The 20,507-nt window shown below is 43.0% G+C and overlaps 1 protein-coding gene across 1 annotated transcript in view; it reads right to left on the bottom strand.

Annotated features, from left to right (window-relative positions):
* The window catches only part of ENPP2 (ectonucleotide pyrophosphatase/phosphodiesterase 2), a 97,811-nt gene extending 83,276 nt beyond the window's left edge, over nt 1-14,535 (bottom strand). The window contains 3 exon segments of the mRNA XM_081070896.1: nt 14,273-14,395; nt 14,397-14,474; nt 14,476-14,535. Coding sequence (XP_080927022.1) covers nt 14,273-14,395; nt 14,397-14,474; nt 14,476-14,520 — 246 coding nt within the window. The 5' untranslated portion in view covers nt 14,521-14,535.
* Nucleotides 14,536-20,507: the final 5,972 nt, after the last annotated feature.

Genomic DNA, 20,507 nt, shown 5'->3' with positions numbered 1-20,507 from the left:
AAAATAGCCTAAGAAGAGAACCCAGTTCTCGCCTACAAATCTCAATGGGTTTGAATCTTAATGGCAACAAACTGTAGGAATTTAAGAACTTGTGGGAATTTAAGAACAACATCTCAGAACAACATCGATGGACCTTGATGCCATTATGTTAAGTGAAATAAGTCAGACAGAAAAAGATAAACACTATATGATCTCACTTATACGAGGAATCTAAAAACAACAATAACAACAAAACCGAGCGCATAGATATAGAGAACAGATTAGCAGTTGCCAGAGGTAGGGGGTGGGTGTGGGTGAAAATGGATGAAGTAAGTGGGTCAAAAGGTACAAACTTCCCATTACAAAATAAATTTCCTGGGGACGTAATGTGCAGCAAGATGATTATAGTTAATAATACTGAATTGTATATTTGCAAGTTGCTAAGAGTAGACCTTGAAAGTTCTCATCCGCAGAAAAAATTTTGTTAACTACAGTGTGGTGACAGAAGTTAACTAGACTTCTTGTGGCAATCATTTCGCAATATCTACAAATATCAAATCATTATGGTGTACATCTGAAACTCATGTTATATGTCAATTATACCTCAATGTTTTAAAAAATAATAACACCTTGCATTTGAAGAACACTTCTCAAAAAGAAAACACACACATTCCTGTATGTCAGAAGAATCAAGGCTCACTAACTCTTCCCACTTTACAATCAATAAAACTGTAAGGTTGCTCATAGGCAAGATTGCAGAGCTAAAGTACCTCTGATGGGAAGAACAGGACAGCTCATATGACAAATGGGATGGAGAAAAAGGGAAACGAAAGTATGATGAGTTAGTTATCCCATATCTGGCATGGAGCAGACACTCCATAAGTGATAGCTAGTATCTAGTAACTGTCTGCTTTTTGCAGGGCAACATACTAGAGATATTTACATATATTACCTTATTTAATCTTCATAAAATCCATTACGGTATTATCATTGTCAACATACGAGAGAGAACACAAGTTCAAATATATCAGACAACTCGCCCACGTTCAAGCACCTATTAATTGGGGGAGCCATCTTTTCTCTCTGACATCCCAATGAGGATTACAAAACTGGCAAGCTCTAAAAGCAATGGGAATTTCAACTATTTGTGAGACGAAACCTAGCAAAAGTTTATTAAAGGCAGAGAATCTGATAAATGTTTGATAAGTCTTTGATACTTGATCATGTTTCCTAATTCAGAACATATCAGAAGCCATGGATAAACTTCTGTTCTTAACGTTGACCTGGTTCTGACCCAAAAAGGAAGAACCGGTTGGGCAGGAGGAAGTGACCAGAACTGTGGGCGTCACACCATGTCATTTCAAAGCTCCTAATAGATCAAAGAGAATGCTGGTCATTGTGAGACAATGCCCTCAACTTTGGAAAACCAGAGTTTTACAAATTCATATAATATCGGTTTGATGCAGATTTAGTAGGCGTAAGCCCTAACTACATTAGTTAATGCTTATTGGAAGCTTCCTCTGGGCAAAGTACTACTTGATATCAGGGATATTGATTTTTTAAAAGCATGTGTTAATTGGGAAATTGCATAGTCAACAGTTTGTTAAAACATACTATCATGAGATCTGTCATGGAGGTATGTGACGGGTATGTGCAGAGGATGGTGGGAACTTCCTCACTCAGTCTCTGCTCCACCCCACTCCCAGGGGGCCTTCCTGTCTTACAGATTCTTTTTTTTTTTTTTTTTTTTCAGAATGCACTATACATACAGTTTGTAGACCCTGACAGTTATGTTCCTGAGATGGTCATTGTTCACAAGAAATTTGGACAGCATAATTGAGACAGTATTCATCTTCCTACCCCTTTTAGTGGTTACTCTACTGGACAAACAAGACTGTTTTCCACAATGTCATTTATTTCAGTGTCCATTCTTCAGCTTCCTACACATCAGGAGACATCTGTGGGGTTGACAGAGATGGTAGCTTCCTGATTCCTACGTCAAGTATATGGGGGTATGTTCTTGAACTCAATATTCCAGTGTCAGCTAGCTGCCAGGTAGTATGTACCATGGACTGAACCAAAATTCAAAACTATCTTGACAGGTTGAAGTAAAAAGTTGGAAGAGAGAGAGAGAGAGCCAAATCAATCTCCCTGGGATAACATTCTTGAAGGAGAATACACAATTCAGTTATACAACTTCACAGAATTTAAGAGAGTCCAGAATTGATGACAATTCTTATAAAAGAAACCTGGGAGTTTTCATTACCTGAAAGCTCAACAGGGCTTGACTACAAGTCTACATGACCTCATTTTATCTTACTTTCCTTTAATGAACAATTACCACCCAGATCCAGAAGAGAAAAGTTCAGCTGAGTCTAAGCCTGCCTGGACTCCATCTGGATTGTTCATTTTGGATGTCTCATTTTAGGACATCACCACTAGACAGCTTTGAGAGACATCTCAAAGCATGACTAAAATCATGAGGAATCCATACCATCCAATCCATTCATTAATTCATTCATTTGTTTATTTATGCATTGAGCACCTCGTATGTTTCAGGCGCTGGGGATACAAAGTGAACAGAATAAAGGCTCTGCCCCATGGGTCCCACATTCTAGTGAGAGAAGGAATATAATGCCAGGTAATTAAGTGATAACAGAAACAAACCAGAGCACAAGTACAGAGAGTAACGGAAAGAGCCCTTTTCAGTTGGGTGGCACTGAAGGTCTTTGAAGATAAGATGTCTGAACACGATACTGGATGGGGAAATGGAAGAACTAGGTGTCTTCAGAAGGACTCGGCACGTGGAAGGCTCTGAGGTCAGAGTAGCCTTGTGTATGTTCAGGAAGGCCAGTATGGCTGGAGGAGAGTGAGAGATGGGGGAGCCATGGCAGAGGATATCAAACAGGCCATCGGACTTCATGCAGGACCTTACAGGCCATAGTGGAACCTTTGTGTTTCATTTTGGGCGTGATGAGAAGCCACTAGAGGGACTGGAGCCTGGCGGTGACACAAAAGGCTCATGCTGACTGATATTTAGAGACTGGATATTTAATAAGCCCCCCTTGTGGCCAATGCTTGAGGAATGTGTGACTATGTGGGGTGGTGGACGGGTGCCCTGTCTGAATGATGGGAGAAGGTGGGTGTGGTTGTCTTTCTTAAATGTTCAAAGGGTAATTAATGCAAGACATATGAGTTTGATTTTGTGTACTTCCTTGGACAAAACTAGAATTTACAGAGAAGTATGTTTCATCTCATACTATGAGGAACTTTGTAGCAATCAGCTGCCAGAGTTCTCTTACAAAACAAGAATGCACAGTTAGTACTCAAAGAAAGACTGGGTGATGTTGGTCAGGAATTCTTATAAAGTATCTAAACTCAAAGGAAGACTGGCTATACAACATGTAAAGTCCTTTCCAACTCTAAGCATCTAATGTTTTCCTCCCTTCTTAAAACTCTCTGAAGACGGAGTTGTCTTCTCCCTCTGTAATGATCAGCAAAGAGCTACTCAAACGAAATGCCATAACCAGAATTCAGTTTTATTTTTTCTGGATAAATCAAAAGGAACGGTACATACCTTGTTCTTACTTTTTCATCTCCTGAAGGAAATACACATATGATACTGATAGGTATGGACAGAGATATAACTGGTGTGTGCAATTTAATTTATGCCACTTAAAGCGAACACTGGTCAGGGCGAGGCTAAGGAAAAGAGAAAGCAATACCTTTCACAAAATCATTTGATGGACCCCCAACAAGAGATGAAGTAATATATTTCTGGGTAGTATACGAGAAGACCGGAGGAAGATAAACTGACCTTATTTCGCCTCTCCCAGCCTTATAGGTCTCTCACAATCCTTTGTAAACAGAGCCACTGCAAAGTTGAAATCCAATAACCACAGCATGCCACTAGAGTATTACGCAAGAGGATGCCGAAATCCTGGCCCTTACATTGTCCCGCTAAGCTTCTGTTGCTCTTATTAGAGATGTTATACAACTTGTTAATTACTAAAATCCTAAGCTGTCAGCTTGGTTGGAGTCATGGCTCAGATGCTCACTAGCTGTGTGGCCTTGACTGACTTAGGAAACCACTCTAGATCTCCGTTTCCTCAGATGTAAAACGGGAATAATCCCAGTCCTTTCCTCTTAGGGTTGCTGTGGGGATTAAATAAAATAATCCATGTAGTGTTCATAACAACAGCTACCCTCCATTGAGGACCTAGCGTGTGCCACACATCGTACAGAAATCATCTCATTGAATTCTCTCAACGCTCTTGTAAAGCACATATTGCTTTCTCTTTTTAGACAGAGGCTTAGAAGTTTCAATAATCTGCCCAAGTTCACACAAGTTCATTCAAACTCACGTCTGCCTAACCAGAGTCCAGCGGCTAAGCGTTTCTTGTTGTAGTCCACACCGTTATGGTACATTTATTTTTATTGCTTTGAAAAGAAAGTCTTCCAGTCTCCCATTTGGAGAGCAGTGGATTTTTCTTGAGTGCCTTTACCAGTTCAGCAACAGAACCTATTCTGAATAGTTTCTCACTTTGGCACCAACTAGAGGTTGGAGCCATTATACCAGCGTATTCTTTTTGTGTCATCTGATCGCTGCAGCTGGTTTTGCATGCCTTCAGGTTTGGGGCTGGGTAAATCTCGGTCACAGCCATGTAGCCTATGGCCTCATGTGACAAAATATTTTGCCAAAGATGCTGTGTTCTCCTTTTCGCAGTCTTGCCTCCCTTTCTGCAGCTGTTTCCACTTCTTCCTGAGAATTGATAAAAATTCTGAAACTCTTATTTTTGCAGTCAGTCTCATGTGACCTTACACTGACAATGCCCTGATTGTTTCACCCCAACGACAAAAGAGCTGATGAGATGCCAGGGCTAAGAGCAAAGATCGCGGCCTGACCGAGCTGGGAGCGATCTTTCTGTATAGGTGTCTCTGGCAACACACATCATATTCTAACGATCATAGTGACACTATGCTTAGTACCAGATATGACAGTGAGAAGGGAGCCTCCACTTGCTAAACATTTAACATAGGATTTAGCATTCATTCACTGACTCATTCATGCATTGATGCAGCGAATAGTTCATTGAGAACCTAGTATGGTCCAGGAGGCAGTTTTAGGCCCAAAAAGACACCAGCAACTAACCAAAGAACCCAAATACCTGCGCGTGGAGCTTCCATTTTATGGGTTGAAATAATATAAAATATAAAAATACCTCCATTAGTGATAAGAGCTTTGAAAAAAAATAAATAGAGAGGTAAGAGAGATCTGAGAATGAAGTGAGCTCTTGAACTACACACATAAGGCCGTGAGGGCAATCCTATTTTACAGCTGAAGAATTTGGATAATTTGCCCAAAGTCACCCAGTCAGTGTTAGAACACTGATATTCTGATAATAACAATAATAAATCTAGTAACAATGATTATAATAGTGACTACCTATTAAGGTAGTTTTATAATCGCACGAAGTAGTTATAGAAATCCCATTTTATGAGTGAAGAAACCAAGACTCAGAAAGATGAAATAATTTGCTCAGGGCTGCACAGCAAATGGCGGAGAAATGATTTAAACCCAGTCTGAGTGGGTCAGAGACCCTGATCGTTCCACCACTCCTTGCCTCTTCTGAAGAGTGGGAAATTCTTCTTACTAAACTGGAAGTTCCTCAAAGACAGAGATTGCCTCCCCATTGTCTCCTGAAACTTCAACAGCTTTCTAACATGGAAAGCTGTTGAAGTTTCTATATAGGCACGAGCTGCAGCTCTCAGACAGACAGAACTCGAAATACCTAAGAAAGATGGCTGCCAATTCTAAGTTTCAGGAGTGCTGGACCTCCCTTGGCAGTGGGTTGCAGTACCCCTTGAACCTCAGAGTGCCAAATGGCATTCAGAGGACGGGATGCAATGGCAACCTGGTAGGATCAGCCTAACCTCCCCGAAACACCCACCTTCCCACGCCGACTTGTGGCCTGGGCAGACTTGTTTCCCTCTTTGTTAGACTTGTGTTTGTCTAGGAATGAGAGGAATAAACAAGCGGAATGCACATGCCCTGCATTTTAATCAAAGTCATACCCTATGGAGTAAAAGGGGCATTTGTGATGAATTTGAAGGGGATGTGGACGATTTACTGCATCGCAACTCCAGTCCCACATGCTTTTCTCAACGCCCCTCAGCAGGGGTGCTCACAGCTGTACTTTGCGCTTATGTCCCCGTACATCATGGCTTAACCCACGGTACGTGATCAGAATCGCTGAATGAATGATTTTCCTCATTGGTGTTCAAGTTGCTTTATGGGTGTACCACACAGCTAAAAGGAAACTTTTGAAGAGCAAGGGTTTTTTTGTTGTTGTTTTTTTTGAGATTCAGTGAAAAGTAGTTCTCAGAATCGGGGAAACCCAGGTTCAAACTTTAGTGCCGCCACTTACTAGCTGGTTGAGTTTGGAAACCGATTTGTCAGACTTCTCTGCTCTCCAGGAGCCTTCAGTTCTCAGCTCAGAGAGAGGACTTCCATTACCACGTCGCCTCCCCACCCCATGGTTCTCCTTCTCACCCCACCTTTGTGCCTTGCAACACTTCACCTAACCCCTGGCAGATGTGCCTCTCCCCAGGGACTGTAAACTCCACAAGGTTAAAGACCAGGTCTACTTTCCCTTCCCATGTATCCCCAGAGCCGATCACAGTGCCTGGAACACAGGGACATTCCATTAACAGCAGCTTAGTAACTTAACAAAGGAAAAGAATGGTGAAGAAAGAGGAAGGGAAATGTAATCAGAGGGTGGAGGGCTGTGGCAGAGGAGAAAAAGGATCAGGCAACTGCCTTGCAGCTTTACTCTCCGTGAAATGGCAGCCGGGTGGCTGGGGACTTCTCCCATAATGCCATGCTGCAAAAATTGCAAAACCACCCTGATGATATCCATGCACAGTCAGGCCACTACACTTTAGCAAAGCCTCCAGCTGTCGTGGCCGCCAGAGTGACTAGCCTTTGAATTGTTTGTTCGTAGTATTGAACATTTTTCCAGTCTTTTCAAGCCTTACACTCCCCTTTCTCTCAGGGCACAATGTAATCTCCTCAAAAGATCAAGGCTTTTCTAATATGCTTAATACATACTACATACAAATTTTATTGCGAGTGAGTCCATATACAAAATATGCTTTGGAGGTTGAGGAATACTGGCAAAAACTGATTTTTCCCCCTTGTTTTTGTCTAATGATCAAATTATAGATTGAGGTGTTCCTGAGGACACTTGCTTGTCTTATGTTATTTAGGAAGGTCATTCTCTGGTAGCCCGACTACATTTTTAGTCAATTGGGAGCCACTGAGAGTGGCTGTTAGGACTATAAATATCAGGTAACAGTAATAAGAGGTTTAGAGTCCAGCAAACACTGGATGAACACCCTGTAACACCTCACAACACTCCTTCCCAAAGCAAACGTGGCCAGTCAGGGACTAAAAGGCACGTTCAGGCCAAAGACATCTATTATAAAGAAGCTGGAAGAGCATCTTTCCTCACTATTACCTGGCAAGCGGGGGACACTGTGCTCTGTGAGCTTCCTGGTTGAAGTGTTCTGTCACCCAGCCATGCTAGAGGCTCCCAACCTTTACATACTCTTTATTTTGCCCCTACTTTGAAATAATACTTATTTGAAATAAAAATAACAAATGTTTTGTAGACCATTTGTCAGGTACTCTTCTAATTACTTTTTAGACATCATCTCATTTAATTCCAGCAATAATCACGCAAATAGGTACTATTATCATCTGTAATTCACGTGGGTAGAAACCGAGGACCAGAGAAATTGAGTGGTTTAACTGGGATTTAAACAGTGTGGCTCCAGAGCCTCAGCTTAACCACGACACCACCCCATCTGCCTTGTCTTTGAGATGGACGTTTTTCATAAGAAATCACAAATCGGTTTCCCCATTGTTAAACCCATTGAAGACAAATGTAATTGACAACCAGCCTCTGGATCAGCTGTAGTAAGAGCAGAAGTGTTGAAATTCAACAGACCTAGGTCTGAATTCTAAGAACTATGAGACTTTGCCCAGTTAAATCTCTTCAGGCTTTCATTTTTTTCATTCTAAAAATAGGAATAACAGTAACTCTTTCAGAGGGTGGTTTTCAGCCGGTATAGGCAAACTTTTTCTGTAAAGGGCCAGATAATAAATATTTTAGGTCTGGAGGGCCATACGACAACAATCTCTATCACCACTACTCAACTTGCTCTTGTAGCATGAAAGCAGCCACAAACTATATGAAAATAAATGGGGGTGGCTGTGTTCCAATAAAATTTAATTTAAAAAAAAACAGGTGGTGACCAGATTTGGCCTGCAAACTATCATTTGCCAACACCCCGTTTTGAGGATTACATGAGATAATGTATGAGCTTTGCATGATCCCTAGTATATAACTCATCAAACATGGTGGTATAATTATGGCTTCAGCATGTGATGGTCAATAGTTTCAAGTTGGGTTAAAAAAAAAAAAAAATCCCAGCTAAAAATCAAGGAAATTTAACACTATCAGAAAACTCTGGAGCCTTCTCAAGTAACACTGTATAATTTTCCTAGACTTTTGAAAATGATCAATACTCTACCTTACAGGTAGGGTTGCTCTACCTCCAATACTACCTTATAGGTAGGGTTGCCAGAGACAATACCTTTTTTAGGATTTTCAATGTCTGGGACATATTTATGCCAAAAAAAAGTATGCATCGTTTATTTAAAATTGAAATTTAACTGGAATATCCTGGGGTTTTGGTTGTTATTGTTGTCTATTTTGTTTTGTTTTCAAAATCTGTTAACCTTACCTGTAGACATCTAGGGTTCCACAATGTGGGAACCACTGGTTTTATTTATAACAAGAATAACCAAACACAAGCATCATTTTGTTCTTTCTGGGAGGAAAAGAATTGCATTCTTATGGAATTATCCCCAAGGTTCAAAACTAATAAGACCCCTGGGTAGAAGCCACTGAAATACTATGAGACAACCAGTGCTCTGCCCTCATTGGTGCCAAGAACAAGCTTAGGTCACCCAAGGAAAAAGTGCGATAATCTTGCATTTGTTCCTGCTGATTAAAGTCAAGCAGCTTCCTGGAAAATGTGAGGTGCCCTTCACATCACTATGTTGAATTAATATCTGAGCAGTATTAATGATGGAAAAACTCAATTATATCCAACGCGTCCAAAGTTTTGCAGTTGGATTTGCCGGTAATTAAACTGTGTACTGAGAAAGCGCAGTTTGTCAGTAAACAAAGCTTTTGAGTGGAAGATGTAGTCTGTGCACGTAAACACAGGTGCCTAAATTCCCGATAAATGTTTGATGGTAAAGCTGAGGGTGGAGTAGGTGCTTTCCGGCAGCAGATAGCCTCCAATAAGTAGGATTATAAAATCATTTGGTGGGGGGCGGGGGAAGAGAAATCTGGCTCAGCATGCCAAACTCAGGTCTTTTCAAACTTTAAAGAAGGAAGATGATATTTGACATGTCCATAAAGGTGAAAGGCATAGTGTTTTAATTAATTAAAATAGTACAGTATTTAGTATCAAAAAACCCATGTCTGAGTTTCAGTTCTACCACTTCCAAGCTGCGGAAACTTGGATAATTCACTTAGCCTCTCTGAACCTCCATTTCCTATCCCTGAAACGGAGATACAAGAAGTCCATCGCTTATGCTTCGGTCAGGGTCAAGGAGATAATGGATATAACAATGATTTGCTAACTGTGAAATAGCAACACACTGTCGTGTATCATCTCTATGAAGAACAGCAGAATCTCTGACTGAAGAGCAAAGTAATGCTGTGTGGCGTGTTCCCAGCAGAAACCATGCTAAAGGAATTATGCTGTCATGAAACCTGTATTAATTTCCTAGGGCTGCTCACAAACTGGGTGGCTTCAAACACATACATTTATTGCCTCACAGTGCTGGCGGCTAGAGGTCCAAAATCAAAATGTTGGCAGGGTTGGTTCCCTCTGAGGGCTGTGAGGGAAGGATCCGTTCCAGGCCTCTCTTCTTGGCTTGGAGATGGCCATCTTCTCTCTGTATCTCTTCACATCATCTTTCCTCCATGTGTGTCTCTGGGCCAAATTTCCCCTTTCTCTAAGGATGCTAGTCATATTGGATTAGGGCCCACCCTGATGACCTCACTCGACTTTGATTACCCTTGTAAAGACTTCGTGATGGTTAATTTTGTACCAAGATCATTGGGCGAAGGGATGCCCCAATAGCTGGCACAACATTTCTGGGTGTGTCTGTGAGGGTATTTCTGGAAGAGATTAACATTTGAATCAGTTAAATAAAGATGGCCCTCAGCAATGCAGATGGGCATCATCCAGTTCATTGAGGCCTGAAGAGAACAGAAAGGGCAGAGGAAGGGTGAATTTGCCCTGTGTACTTGAACTGGGACATCCATCTTCTTCTGTCCTTGTACATCGACACTCCTGGTTCGGCCTTGGACTCAGACTAGCACAAACACGATCAGCCCCTCAATTCTTTGGACTCAAACTGAAACACACCACCCATTTTCCTGGCTTTCCAGCTTGCAGATAACACATCATTGGATTTCTCAGACTCGGTAAGCCAATTTCTATTTCTATTTCTCTCTCTCTCTCTCTCTCTCTCTCTCTCTCTCTCTCTCTCTCTCTCTCTCTAACCCCCCCACTCTTTATCTTTCTTTCCCATACAAACACATACCAAATAATTTACAATTGACTTTTAGGACCCATGCACAATACACTTTATATCTATCTCTACACACTCCTCCTGAAAATAAAAAGTCAAAATAGACTACAACTTATTCATAGCTTTTGGACTCCTAATCCTTATGCCCTTTATCTGAGCAACTTTAATCAGTGTATAATGTCTTCATGGATGTTTAATGATATTTAATCATCCATCCTAATGATCTCTCCTTTAATAAATATATTCAACCAGTCATTAATCCAGCCTACACGCATCCTTCTAATCGAGAAGAATATCATAAGATCTGGGCCCTTCATGAAATCAAAGTTTTAAATTCATTAATGTGAGTTGAGTATAACTATATTCCAGGTGCTTTCACATATGTTTTTTAGTTAAAATTCCCAGCACCTGTTATCCTTTTTAATAGATAATAAAACAATCACTCCTAGAGAAAGTAAATTTACTAGTAAATGTCAGAGAAGGGGCATGAGCCCAGGTCCTGTGACTCTAAGTTCATGGCTAATACCATACATTACATTGGGATCCTCTCAAAAGAGAAAATATGCATAACTGGACTTATGCTGGCTCCTATAAATCACTACCTACTCTCTCAACTATCCATTGAATGAATTAGTCCTTTGATTAAAGATTCTTAACCTGAGGTTTATAACAACTCAAGGGGGTCCAAGGGTAGACTTGTATGAACCCCATGAAAGTTTGTGAAAAATACTATTGTGTTGTATAGTGTGCATTTTTTCCTTAGGTTACCGTACATCCAAATCTCAAAAGAACCACAGCTTCAAACAAGAACTTGCAATTTAAATAACTCTCTATAGAACATAATCATCATTCATTTTTCTCTCTAGAGTTTGGGGATGCACATATTTCTCTCTTTAGAAAGTCAAAATTGAGTTCTCTCATCTCTAGTGTCCCAAAGTCTCTCCCAAAGCCTGATCATTCTTTAGAAGCCCTTAGAGATATCACCTGCTGGAGCCTTCTGAGGCCCCTGAATATCTTCTCTGGTATCAAAATACATGAGCATCTACCTTGGATACCAGCTTATTAAGGCTCTCTTAGAAGCCCACCTCTCAGTGTCCTCTTCCCATGTCAGGTTCTAGTCTGAAATGGGTTCCTTTGCTTTCACAAAGCCAAAGCAAAATTGCAAAAGGTCTTTCATGCAGTTGTTCCCAGACTTGAGCATGGTTAGGACAGATGCAGGTAGCAATGGAAGAAACCCATCAGTGGAGATGTGGATTGCAGAGGGAGCTGGTAGACTTTGAGACATGGGCATTGTCTCAAATACCTAGAAAGTCTAAACCCTTCCTTGGTTAAATGAGTGGAAGACTGTGCCTCTTCCTGCTAATCATGGTTGATTGTCATCCTTCTTTCTTCACTGTATTGTTTATAGGTGATAATTTCCAAATGTGCTTTCCTAGTCACTGCTTGAGAATAGCAGACATTGACAAGAATTGCACAAGAATTCACAAGACGTCATTGAGCATCTCAGGGGGGTCCAGGCTCTAAGGATGCTAAGACAAAGAGCTGATTCCTGCTCTGGAGGAATTTACAGACCAGTGGGGGACAGACAAGTAAATAGATAGTTGCAATAAAGAATGGTAAATGTTCTCACAGAAGAAATAAAGGACGCTCTGGGACAATGTAGGAGGGCCACCTAATCCATTCTGGAGGATAAAGAGCAGATGGTCTGGGTCATCTCCAAGAGAAAAAGGCTCTCAGCTGAGTCTTTAAGGAAAAACAAAGTTCGACACAGACCTAAGAGAAGGATGAAGAGGAAAGCCATGTTTAACAAATAGCTTAATGTGCCTAAACTTGCACACAATGTGCATAAAGTGTGCATTAAAATGTGCATAAATTGTGGAGAGAGAGTGAATGGTAAGAGATGAGATTGAAGAGGAAAGTACAAGGCACATCACAGAGAACCTGTATACACCAACATTGTTCATAAAAGGAGAAAAATAGGAATCCACTGAAGACTTTTCAAAAAGATTCACATGATTATCTTGCATTTTAGAGAGACCATGTGACACAGTACAGGAACAAGACAGGAGATTTGGGAGTGGCCAACACAGCCCCCAAATAAGACTAATGGGTAGTTACGACCAGAATAGAACTTAGGGTGGTACTGCCTTAACCCGAAAGAGTAGCAGCAGAGCTGGAAACACAGGTGTGTATTAAGCAGGCAGAGTAGTGGACTTGGGAACTGATTATGTATCGTGAAAGAAAGAGAGGCAGTGACCTAGGATGATTCTGTTGCATCTGTCTTGGCCACTGGCGACGCCATTTGAGCGGTGGAAAATGGAAGAGGAAAGCAGGCCTGGGAGAGGAGGGAGAAGACAAAATCCCAGGTGCTCCATGGTATGTCACCGTGGAGATGTTCTCTATAAAAGGTTGGTCTCTAGGAATAAATTAATGGGAGGCTAATAGGTATGCAGGTAGTGGGCGAAGCCTTGGGAATGACGCAGGTTAACTGGGTGTGATGGGGGGGTACAGAGGACATGGAAACAGCGACTGCCTGTCTTTCAAGAAATTTGGTGGGAAGGAAGAGAAAATGGAGATGGCAGCTGGAGGGGAAGAGCAGAAGCTTAAAAACTATCTAATGAAAGGAAGTGTGGAAGACCTCTTATCCTCTGTGGAACTGGGTGTGTGATAAACACATAAACAAACACCAGTGCCGGCTTCTCTCTTCTCCTGCTGAGCCCTAGAAGGGCTTTTGTTTTCATTGCCTTTATCAGTGAGAAATGGCTCTAGGCTTAACCTGTTAAAAAGAAACTAGAGTGTGGCAGGGCAGACAACCGGAACCCTTTGACCCACCGCTCACACCTGAACACAGGAGGTGCCCTCTCCCTCCCCACCTGCTCTGTTTGTCCTGGGAGATTTCCAAGTCAGGATCAAAAGCCCTCCTACTCAGTTGAGACCCCAGGCTCCTTCAACGCTTATCCAAAATGTGCTGGGTCTATTTGAAAGGCTTGTTCAAATAGTGAAGTACAAAGGGCCAAGAGACTGGCTGCCCCAGCGCTGTGCACGCCAATCACCGTCTGTCCTTTGTGGAGCCCGAGAGGGGACCCTGCGGTGCGGAAGAGGCTCCCTCCATCTGGGAAATGATTCGATTTCCTTTGCATCCCAGAGACCATGACCGAAACAGATGGCTTTAAAAATCCCCATCCTTCTTGCAAAGCCCTTGTCCCCCAGGTAATAAACAAAACGCAGAGCCGCCTCGCGGCCCCACGAGGTCAGAGCTCCCTGTCCCCTGCGACCCACCGGCTGTGCTCAAGGGGGCTCCCACTTGGCACCGGTTCGAGGTCCCTCTCTGCACGTCCCACCGGCTCGTTTCCCCCCCCCCCCCCGAAACGAGATACGGATTTACAAACCCAAACACTCCCCGGCCACGAACACTCAGAATGAGTTAAGCCCTGCATCTTGCGCGCCTGGAAACGGCTCCAGCCCAGAGGGCACGGGAACGCAGCCCAACAGGGACCGTTTTCTGGCAAATCTGGAGGCCCTTTGCAAGGCTTCTCGACTGACAGAACAGCGGCTTGGCCCCAGGGGCCCAAGCAATGGAGGACCGGAAGAGAGAGGCGGCGCCTACCGTACCCGATCGGCGCGGCGGGGCATGCTGTGGGCGTCCGGGTGCCTGGTGGTGGCGCGGCGCTGCGGGCGCGGCCTCTGCTGCGGGCCGGCGGACCTCTGAGCTCTGCCCCGGGACCGCTGCCCCGAGCTGCTCTTGTTTGCACTGGGCCGTTTGCTTTTGGGATTTCTCCAATGCAGATGTAGTCAGGGGCCCGCGGTCCCGGGGGGACAATGATTCCATTGGAAGCTGGCCTTTGACAAGACTCACACATGACCTTTGACTAAAATGGCTTTGGGGAAGGAAAGTGTCCGGAGGCTGAAGACGGGGGCATCCAGGCCAGCGGTCCACATTCCCACCCCCAACAGTGCCAAGTTAATTTTTCATCTCGTAATCTCCCAAGGAGAGCCTCTGGGAGGTTGGAGTTGCCATTGCTCCTTCGTGCTGCAGGATTCCTACCCTTTCCAAAAGGATTTTGCTGCAGAAGTTCCCTGCTGTGTTGTTGATGAGTCCCCAGAATTCGCATTTCCAGGTTAACTGTGGGCAGGCCTATCCTGTAGAAATTCCTCTAAGGCTCTTTCAGGAATAATACCATAATTTTCCCCCCTAGAGCATGCTACAGTGTACAAAGGGCTTTTCACAATCATGCTGTCATTTGGCCTCCCAGACAATGCAAGGGGCTGAGGGGGAGGCTCTGCTCTTACTGCCATTTTACACATACACAATAAACAGAAGCTCCAGAAAAATAAGGTACCAACCCAACCACCCAACCAGAGAGTGAAATCTGGGTTCTCTCCTTCCGCCTCCTGTCCACAGGCACAAAGGATTCATCTCCTGCCAGGTGACCAGCCACACTAACTTAATTATAACACATAAACACATAGCATAATAATAAAATGATAACGTATGATCTAAAATAACAGTAGCTAATAATGGTTTTAATGTTTTGAATTGTAAAAGTGACTTTGAAAATGTTTTAATATAAGAGCTGTTTTGGTTAGGGATCCCCACATGTATCTTGAATGTATTAACTATATATTTTTTTCTGAATTTTTCTCTTTATCAGCTGCTAAAAAGAATGCCATGGGAACCAGACTGGCCTCTCTGAGGTGTGGGTACAAGCCAGGGGTTCCTGAGACTGCCCCCAGAGTACGTCCCTAGCCACCATCAGAGCCTTTTCCCCTCCTTTGTCTGGGTGCTTCCAGATGGTGATACACTAAATAAAAGGGGATGGGGCTGTGAGGTTGTAAAGAGAATCCTGAACAAAGAGTCAGCATCCCAGAGTGTCAGTGTGATGACCAGAGGTATGGTGGAGGTCTGCAGGGATGCCTTAGGGCCACCTGGTGCATCAGATGGTATCCTGTATCATATATAATATAATATAATATAATATAATATAATATAATATAATATAATATAATATAATATAATCCAATACAATATAACATAATATAATATAAATAAAGCACATTAGCTTTAGCTTTATATAATATAATATTATTATATTATATTATTATAGTATATAGTATATAAGACCCGGTATGATATTTTTTCCAGCCTAGAGAAAGGGAAAGGGGGTGATACTCACACTCAGTTTGCAAGAACTGGAAGGAGTCTGCCAGGAGAAGGACATCACCAACCCAGACAACACCATGTATCAAAACTGCCCAGGGCCTTGAGCAAACTGAAAATAGTTCCTGCAGGCTGGAGTACTGGGTGTGGGAGGCTGCTTCTAGAGAGGAGGGTGTGGGGCTGGACTCTGACCGGCCTCCTGTGTCACTCTAGGAAATGTGGAATTCATCCTGCAGTGCTGAAGGGATTAATATAACTGGCCCTGGGTTATCAACTCAGAAGAAAAGGATGCAGGAGTCCTAAGTTGTTCTACAGCAAGAAAGACACACACACACACACACATATATATATATTTATATACCTATATGCATCAACCCAGTTTGGTGGTTACGCATATTAGCTTTAGCTTTATCAGACAGATGCAGTTTATTCTTCTTCCCAGCTACAAAAATGTCAGCAATATACTTAACTTCACTTAGACCTCAGTTTTCTCATCAGTAAAATGGCAACAATGGGATAAGCTAAGAGGATTGAATGAATTTAGGTAGGTAAAACCCCTTGCCTCCCTTGGGACATACAATAGCGCTCAATCAAATGTATCTATTGTATTTCAAAGTAATTTAATGTGTACAGAGACTACTATGGAGTAACAGGAACTCCCTTTTTTGTTTTTTCCAGATCTCTCACTCCCTTCTTGTCACATATCTGGCTTTCGACTCATTAGAGTTTGTCCTTTGCTCCTTCTACCTGTTATCTTTCAGCGCCTTCTCGACACTACTTCCTATAGGTCCCAGTCTAGACTTTAATATCGGTTTCCATCCGTCTCTCCTTCCACCTGAGTGTGTTCACTTCCTTGTCCTACCACCGCCATACCCACCTGCAAAACCCCCACCTGCTAGAGCTACACATAGTCACACACTCATGCCCATCGGCACCACCATTTCTGTGTGCTCTGCAGTCCCAGCGGCGTGCCCCACACCACCGCATACCCTACAAGTGTCCCTGATCGGCCCACCTCTGCAATCACACAAAGCCACTATTCCCAGCTCTTCAGAACCCTAAGCCCACTACAGCTGGCTCTCTTTCAGCAAACAACCTCCCCTTCTCCAGCAAAAAACTCAACAGCTGTCAGGACGGACTCTGCTTCCTGCCCCGGCCCCAGAAAACGTTACTTCCAGTCTCAACTCCTTCCTTCCCACCTCAGAGGTGCCCCTCCTGTGTGTTATGGACTTCCTCCCTTCCATTTCCTCGGGCGCATTTTTTCATCAACCATGCACTTATCTTTCCATTTCTCCTCTCGTGATTTCATTAGTTTGTTTATTCAGTGAACATATATAAAACAACTATTATATGCAGTCAGCATCTTTGATTCCAGGTATAAAAGGATAAATAAAACACCACAATCTATAAACACATCCAAGTCTCTCCCATATAATGAACTATTTTTCTGCTGATGCATTCTGACTATGTGCCTGTCCCTTGTAACCACCACAACAAAACACACACACACACACAGCACCTGTGTCCACTGCCTGGGACACATCTCCCATGGATTTTCCAAGTCCAGTTCCTTCCTACAGAACCTGGCTTCCAGTAACCTCAAAGAGACCTTCCCTGGCCAGCCAGTTTGGGAAGTAGCCTCCCCTTTGTTCTTCTTTTCTGTCAACCTTCTCTATTTCCATCAAATCGTTTACCCCATGTTGTAATGAGAGACCCCTCTGTAGGTTTACTTCCTGTTTTCTATTCCTTCTACCAGTCTGAACCTTTACGAGGGCTGGGATTCTCATCTTTTATTCACTGCAGTATCCCAGTGCCCAGGGTGTAGCTAGTAGGCTCTCAGAAAACATTGGTTGATTGTAAACTCCCAAGTGCTGTGAACCGCTTTGCTTTGATCTTTGTTTTTCCCATTTCGATCATACAGCCTACTGGTTTTCTACATTGATTCCAAATAAAATTTTCTGAGGATTTTTGAAAAATCCTGATGCCCAAAGCACCCTAAGACTAGTTATCTGTGGGGTGAGACCAAGGCATTCGTTTTTTGTAAGCTTTCCAGGCAATTCTAAAAGCCAAGCTTGAGACCACTAACCTAACCTCTGCCTGACATAGAGGTGATGCTCAATGAAGAAAGGAATGGATGAATGAATGATTCAAGGAATGGAGTCATGTAGCTCCTGCTTATCTTTCAATTCTCTACTCCTTGGTGCTTCTGTACATGTCATGTAGCTCCTGCTTATCTTTTAATTCTCTTCTCCTTGGTCCTTCTATACATGATCTGTTATCCAGGAATGCAACACCGCCCACCCCACCCCGCCTCAAACAAGCCTTACACTGTTGTTTGTCCAAGTTTTCATATGCTACCAAAAACAGCCATACCCTATCTCGGCTACCTTAGGAATTTCCCTGCTGGACCACCTGCTAAAATCTGGGTTTGGGCTCAATAGTATCTCCTCTGCCAGAGCTTTCCCAGAGTCACCAAGGGACTCCTCTCTCCTTGCACATGTCCCTATTAGAGTAGTCATGCTGCTGCCTGCTGTGTCATGACTGTTCTTGTCCCCTCGTATCCTCATGTGCAGCAGATGGCCCAGCCAGAGATGGCTTGCTGCAGAGACAGTGAAATGAATTCAAAAGTTAATGGATTAGCACACTGAATGAATGTTTAAAGAGATGATGTACAGTCTTTTATTTGTTTGCTTGCTTGTTTGGGGGGATTTTTAAACAGCTTTACTGAGCTATAAATCACATGACATACAAATGCCTCAATTTAAATTGTACAGTTCCATGGTCTGTAGGATATTTACAGAGTTCATCATCACCACAGTAAATTCTAGAACATTTTCATCGCTCCAAAAATGAAACCCATTAACAGTCACTCTCCATGTCTCCCCAGCTTCCCAATTCTAAGTAACCACTAATCTACTTTCTGTCTCTATAGATTTGCCTCTTCAGGACATTTCATTTAAATGGAATCATATAATAACTGGTTTTTTTTGTGATTGGCAGCTACCATGTTTACCCAAAAATGAGACCGGGTCTTACATTAAGGTTTGCTCCAAAAGACGCCTTAGAGTTTATGTTCAGGGGATGTCATCCTGAAAAATCATACTAAGGCTTATTTTCCGGTTAGATCTTATTTGGGGGGAAACACGGTAGTTCTACTTTGGAAGACTTATTTGGCCGCAAGCATCCCTTTCACATGGAGTCAATGTGACGGAATATGGGCTCTGGTAAAGGTCTTGGGGAACAAACCAAGGCAGTATTTCTTAGACCATATTACACAGCAACCTGATAAATCATCCAAATGCCTTAGCTGGGGGAAGGAGGATAGAGAAGCTTGGATGCACTTGCTATAAAAGAAAAGGAAAGGGAGTGGATTCCAAGATGGCTCATCTCTGCCTCTCCAGCCCTGTCCCAGTGGAGCCACTGGGGCCAGACCTCCTGTGCTGTAAGGCTCCCATGTTGAGGGCAAACTGCCCAAGTCAGACTCTAGCTTTGCCACATATGAGCTATCACTCTTTATTCCCTGCTTCCTCTTCTCTAAAAAGAGGATAAAAATAATCCCTACCTTATAAGCACCACATCGCCGTATTCTAATAAAGATTAACTGAGGGAATGCCTATGCACAGTACGGCCTCGAGGCATTCTAAATGCCTGATAAATAGTTGTGCTACTGTAGTTCAAGTTTGGCCACAGCTACTTAGATATTGTTGTTCTAAGTACAGTTTAATATGGAAAAAGGGTTCTGGTGTTTTAAAAAATGAATGCAGACTGTTTTTCTAGGAAAACTTCATGCTGATAGCCACGGCCCGATGGTCACGTGTGTTCTGCTTGATGAGAGTCTGGACAGTGGCAGGATCGAGCTGAAGCTGAAGAGTAGCTGTTAATGGAAAGTGGGGGAAAGGGGTAAGTGAGGCCCATTCCTGGCATAAAAGCTGATGGAAGGAACCTCGGTTTTCCCACCAAATGTTCCTCAGTGCCACTAGCAGGAAGAACGTGTTCGCTCCATGGACCTTGGGTCTTGTCTGTTCATCTGCATTTCTCTCCAGCAATTTCTTTATTTTCCTTCTATTCTTATGTGGCGGACCTGCCTGTGGTATCCTCTGCTGAGCCCTCCTGGGGTATCTCTGAAGCACATCTGAAAATCTGAAATCAGAACTTGGGTGGCTGACCCGTGGAAGGCAATCCAATGGTCAGACACAAATATTGTAGCAAGTGGCCACGGGACAGACCAATTTTGCTGCCAATTGATCAGACAATTATAGTGCCAGCTCCAGGAGAGCTGTTCTTGCGTGCAAGCATTGAGCGACTATTCTGAGTTATGGAGGGAAGGTAATTAAATTAGTGAGCCTTCATCTGACTTCCACTGCTTTGAATGGTCTTTCTTGCACATCTGGCAAACCTCTGTTCAGATTCAGCTCAACTGTCTCTCTTTCTTGCCTTCCCCTCCCCCTCTATGATCCCATAGTTCCCTGTACCTGCCTGAGAGATAACACTGTCCAGTTATCACCTGTGTATATGACCATCTGTTTTGCCGGACTGCGAGCAAATAAAACACAGGGGCCTCTTTCATTTATCTCTTCTATGAATAGCCCTGGGCCAGCACACAGTGCTCATTCCTCCCATTTTACAAGTACATTTTAAGAGCCTACTGTGTGATGATACTTCAAAATGCAAATATTCCATAAAGGCATG

This window comes from Rhinolophus hipposideros (assembly GCF_964194185.1).
Source record: "Rhinolophus hipposideros genome assembly, chromosome: 13".
NCBI classification, from domain to species: domain Eukaryota; kingdom Metazoa; phylum Chordata; class Mammalia; order Chiroptera; family Rhinolophidae; genus Rhinolophus; species Rhinolophus hipposideros.
The sequence above is the reverse complement of the archived record's forward strand: the minus strand, read 5'-3'. Positions and strand labels throughout refer to the sequence as shown.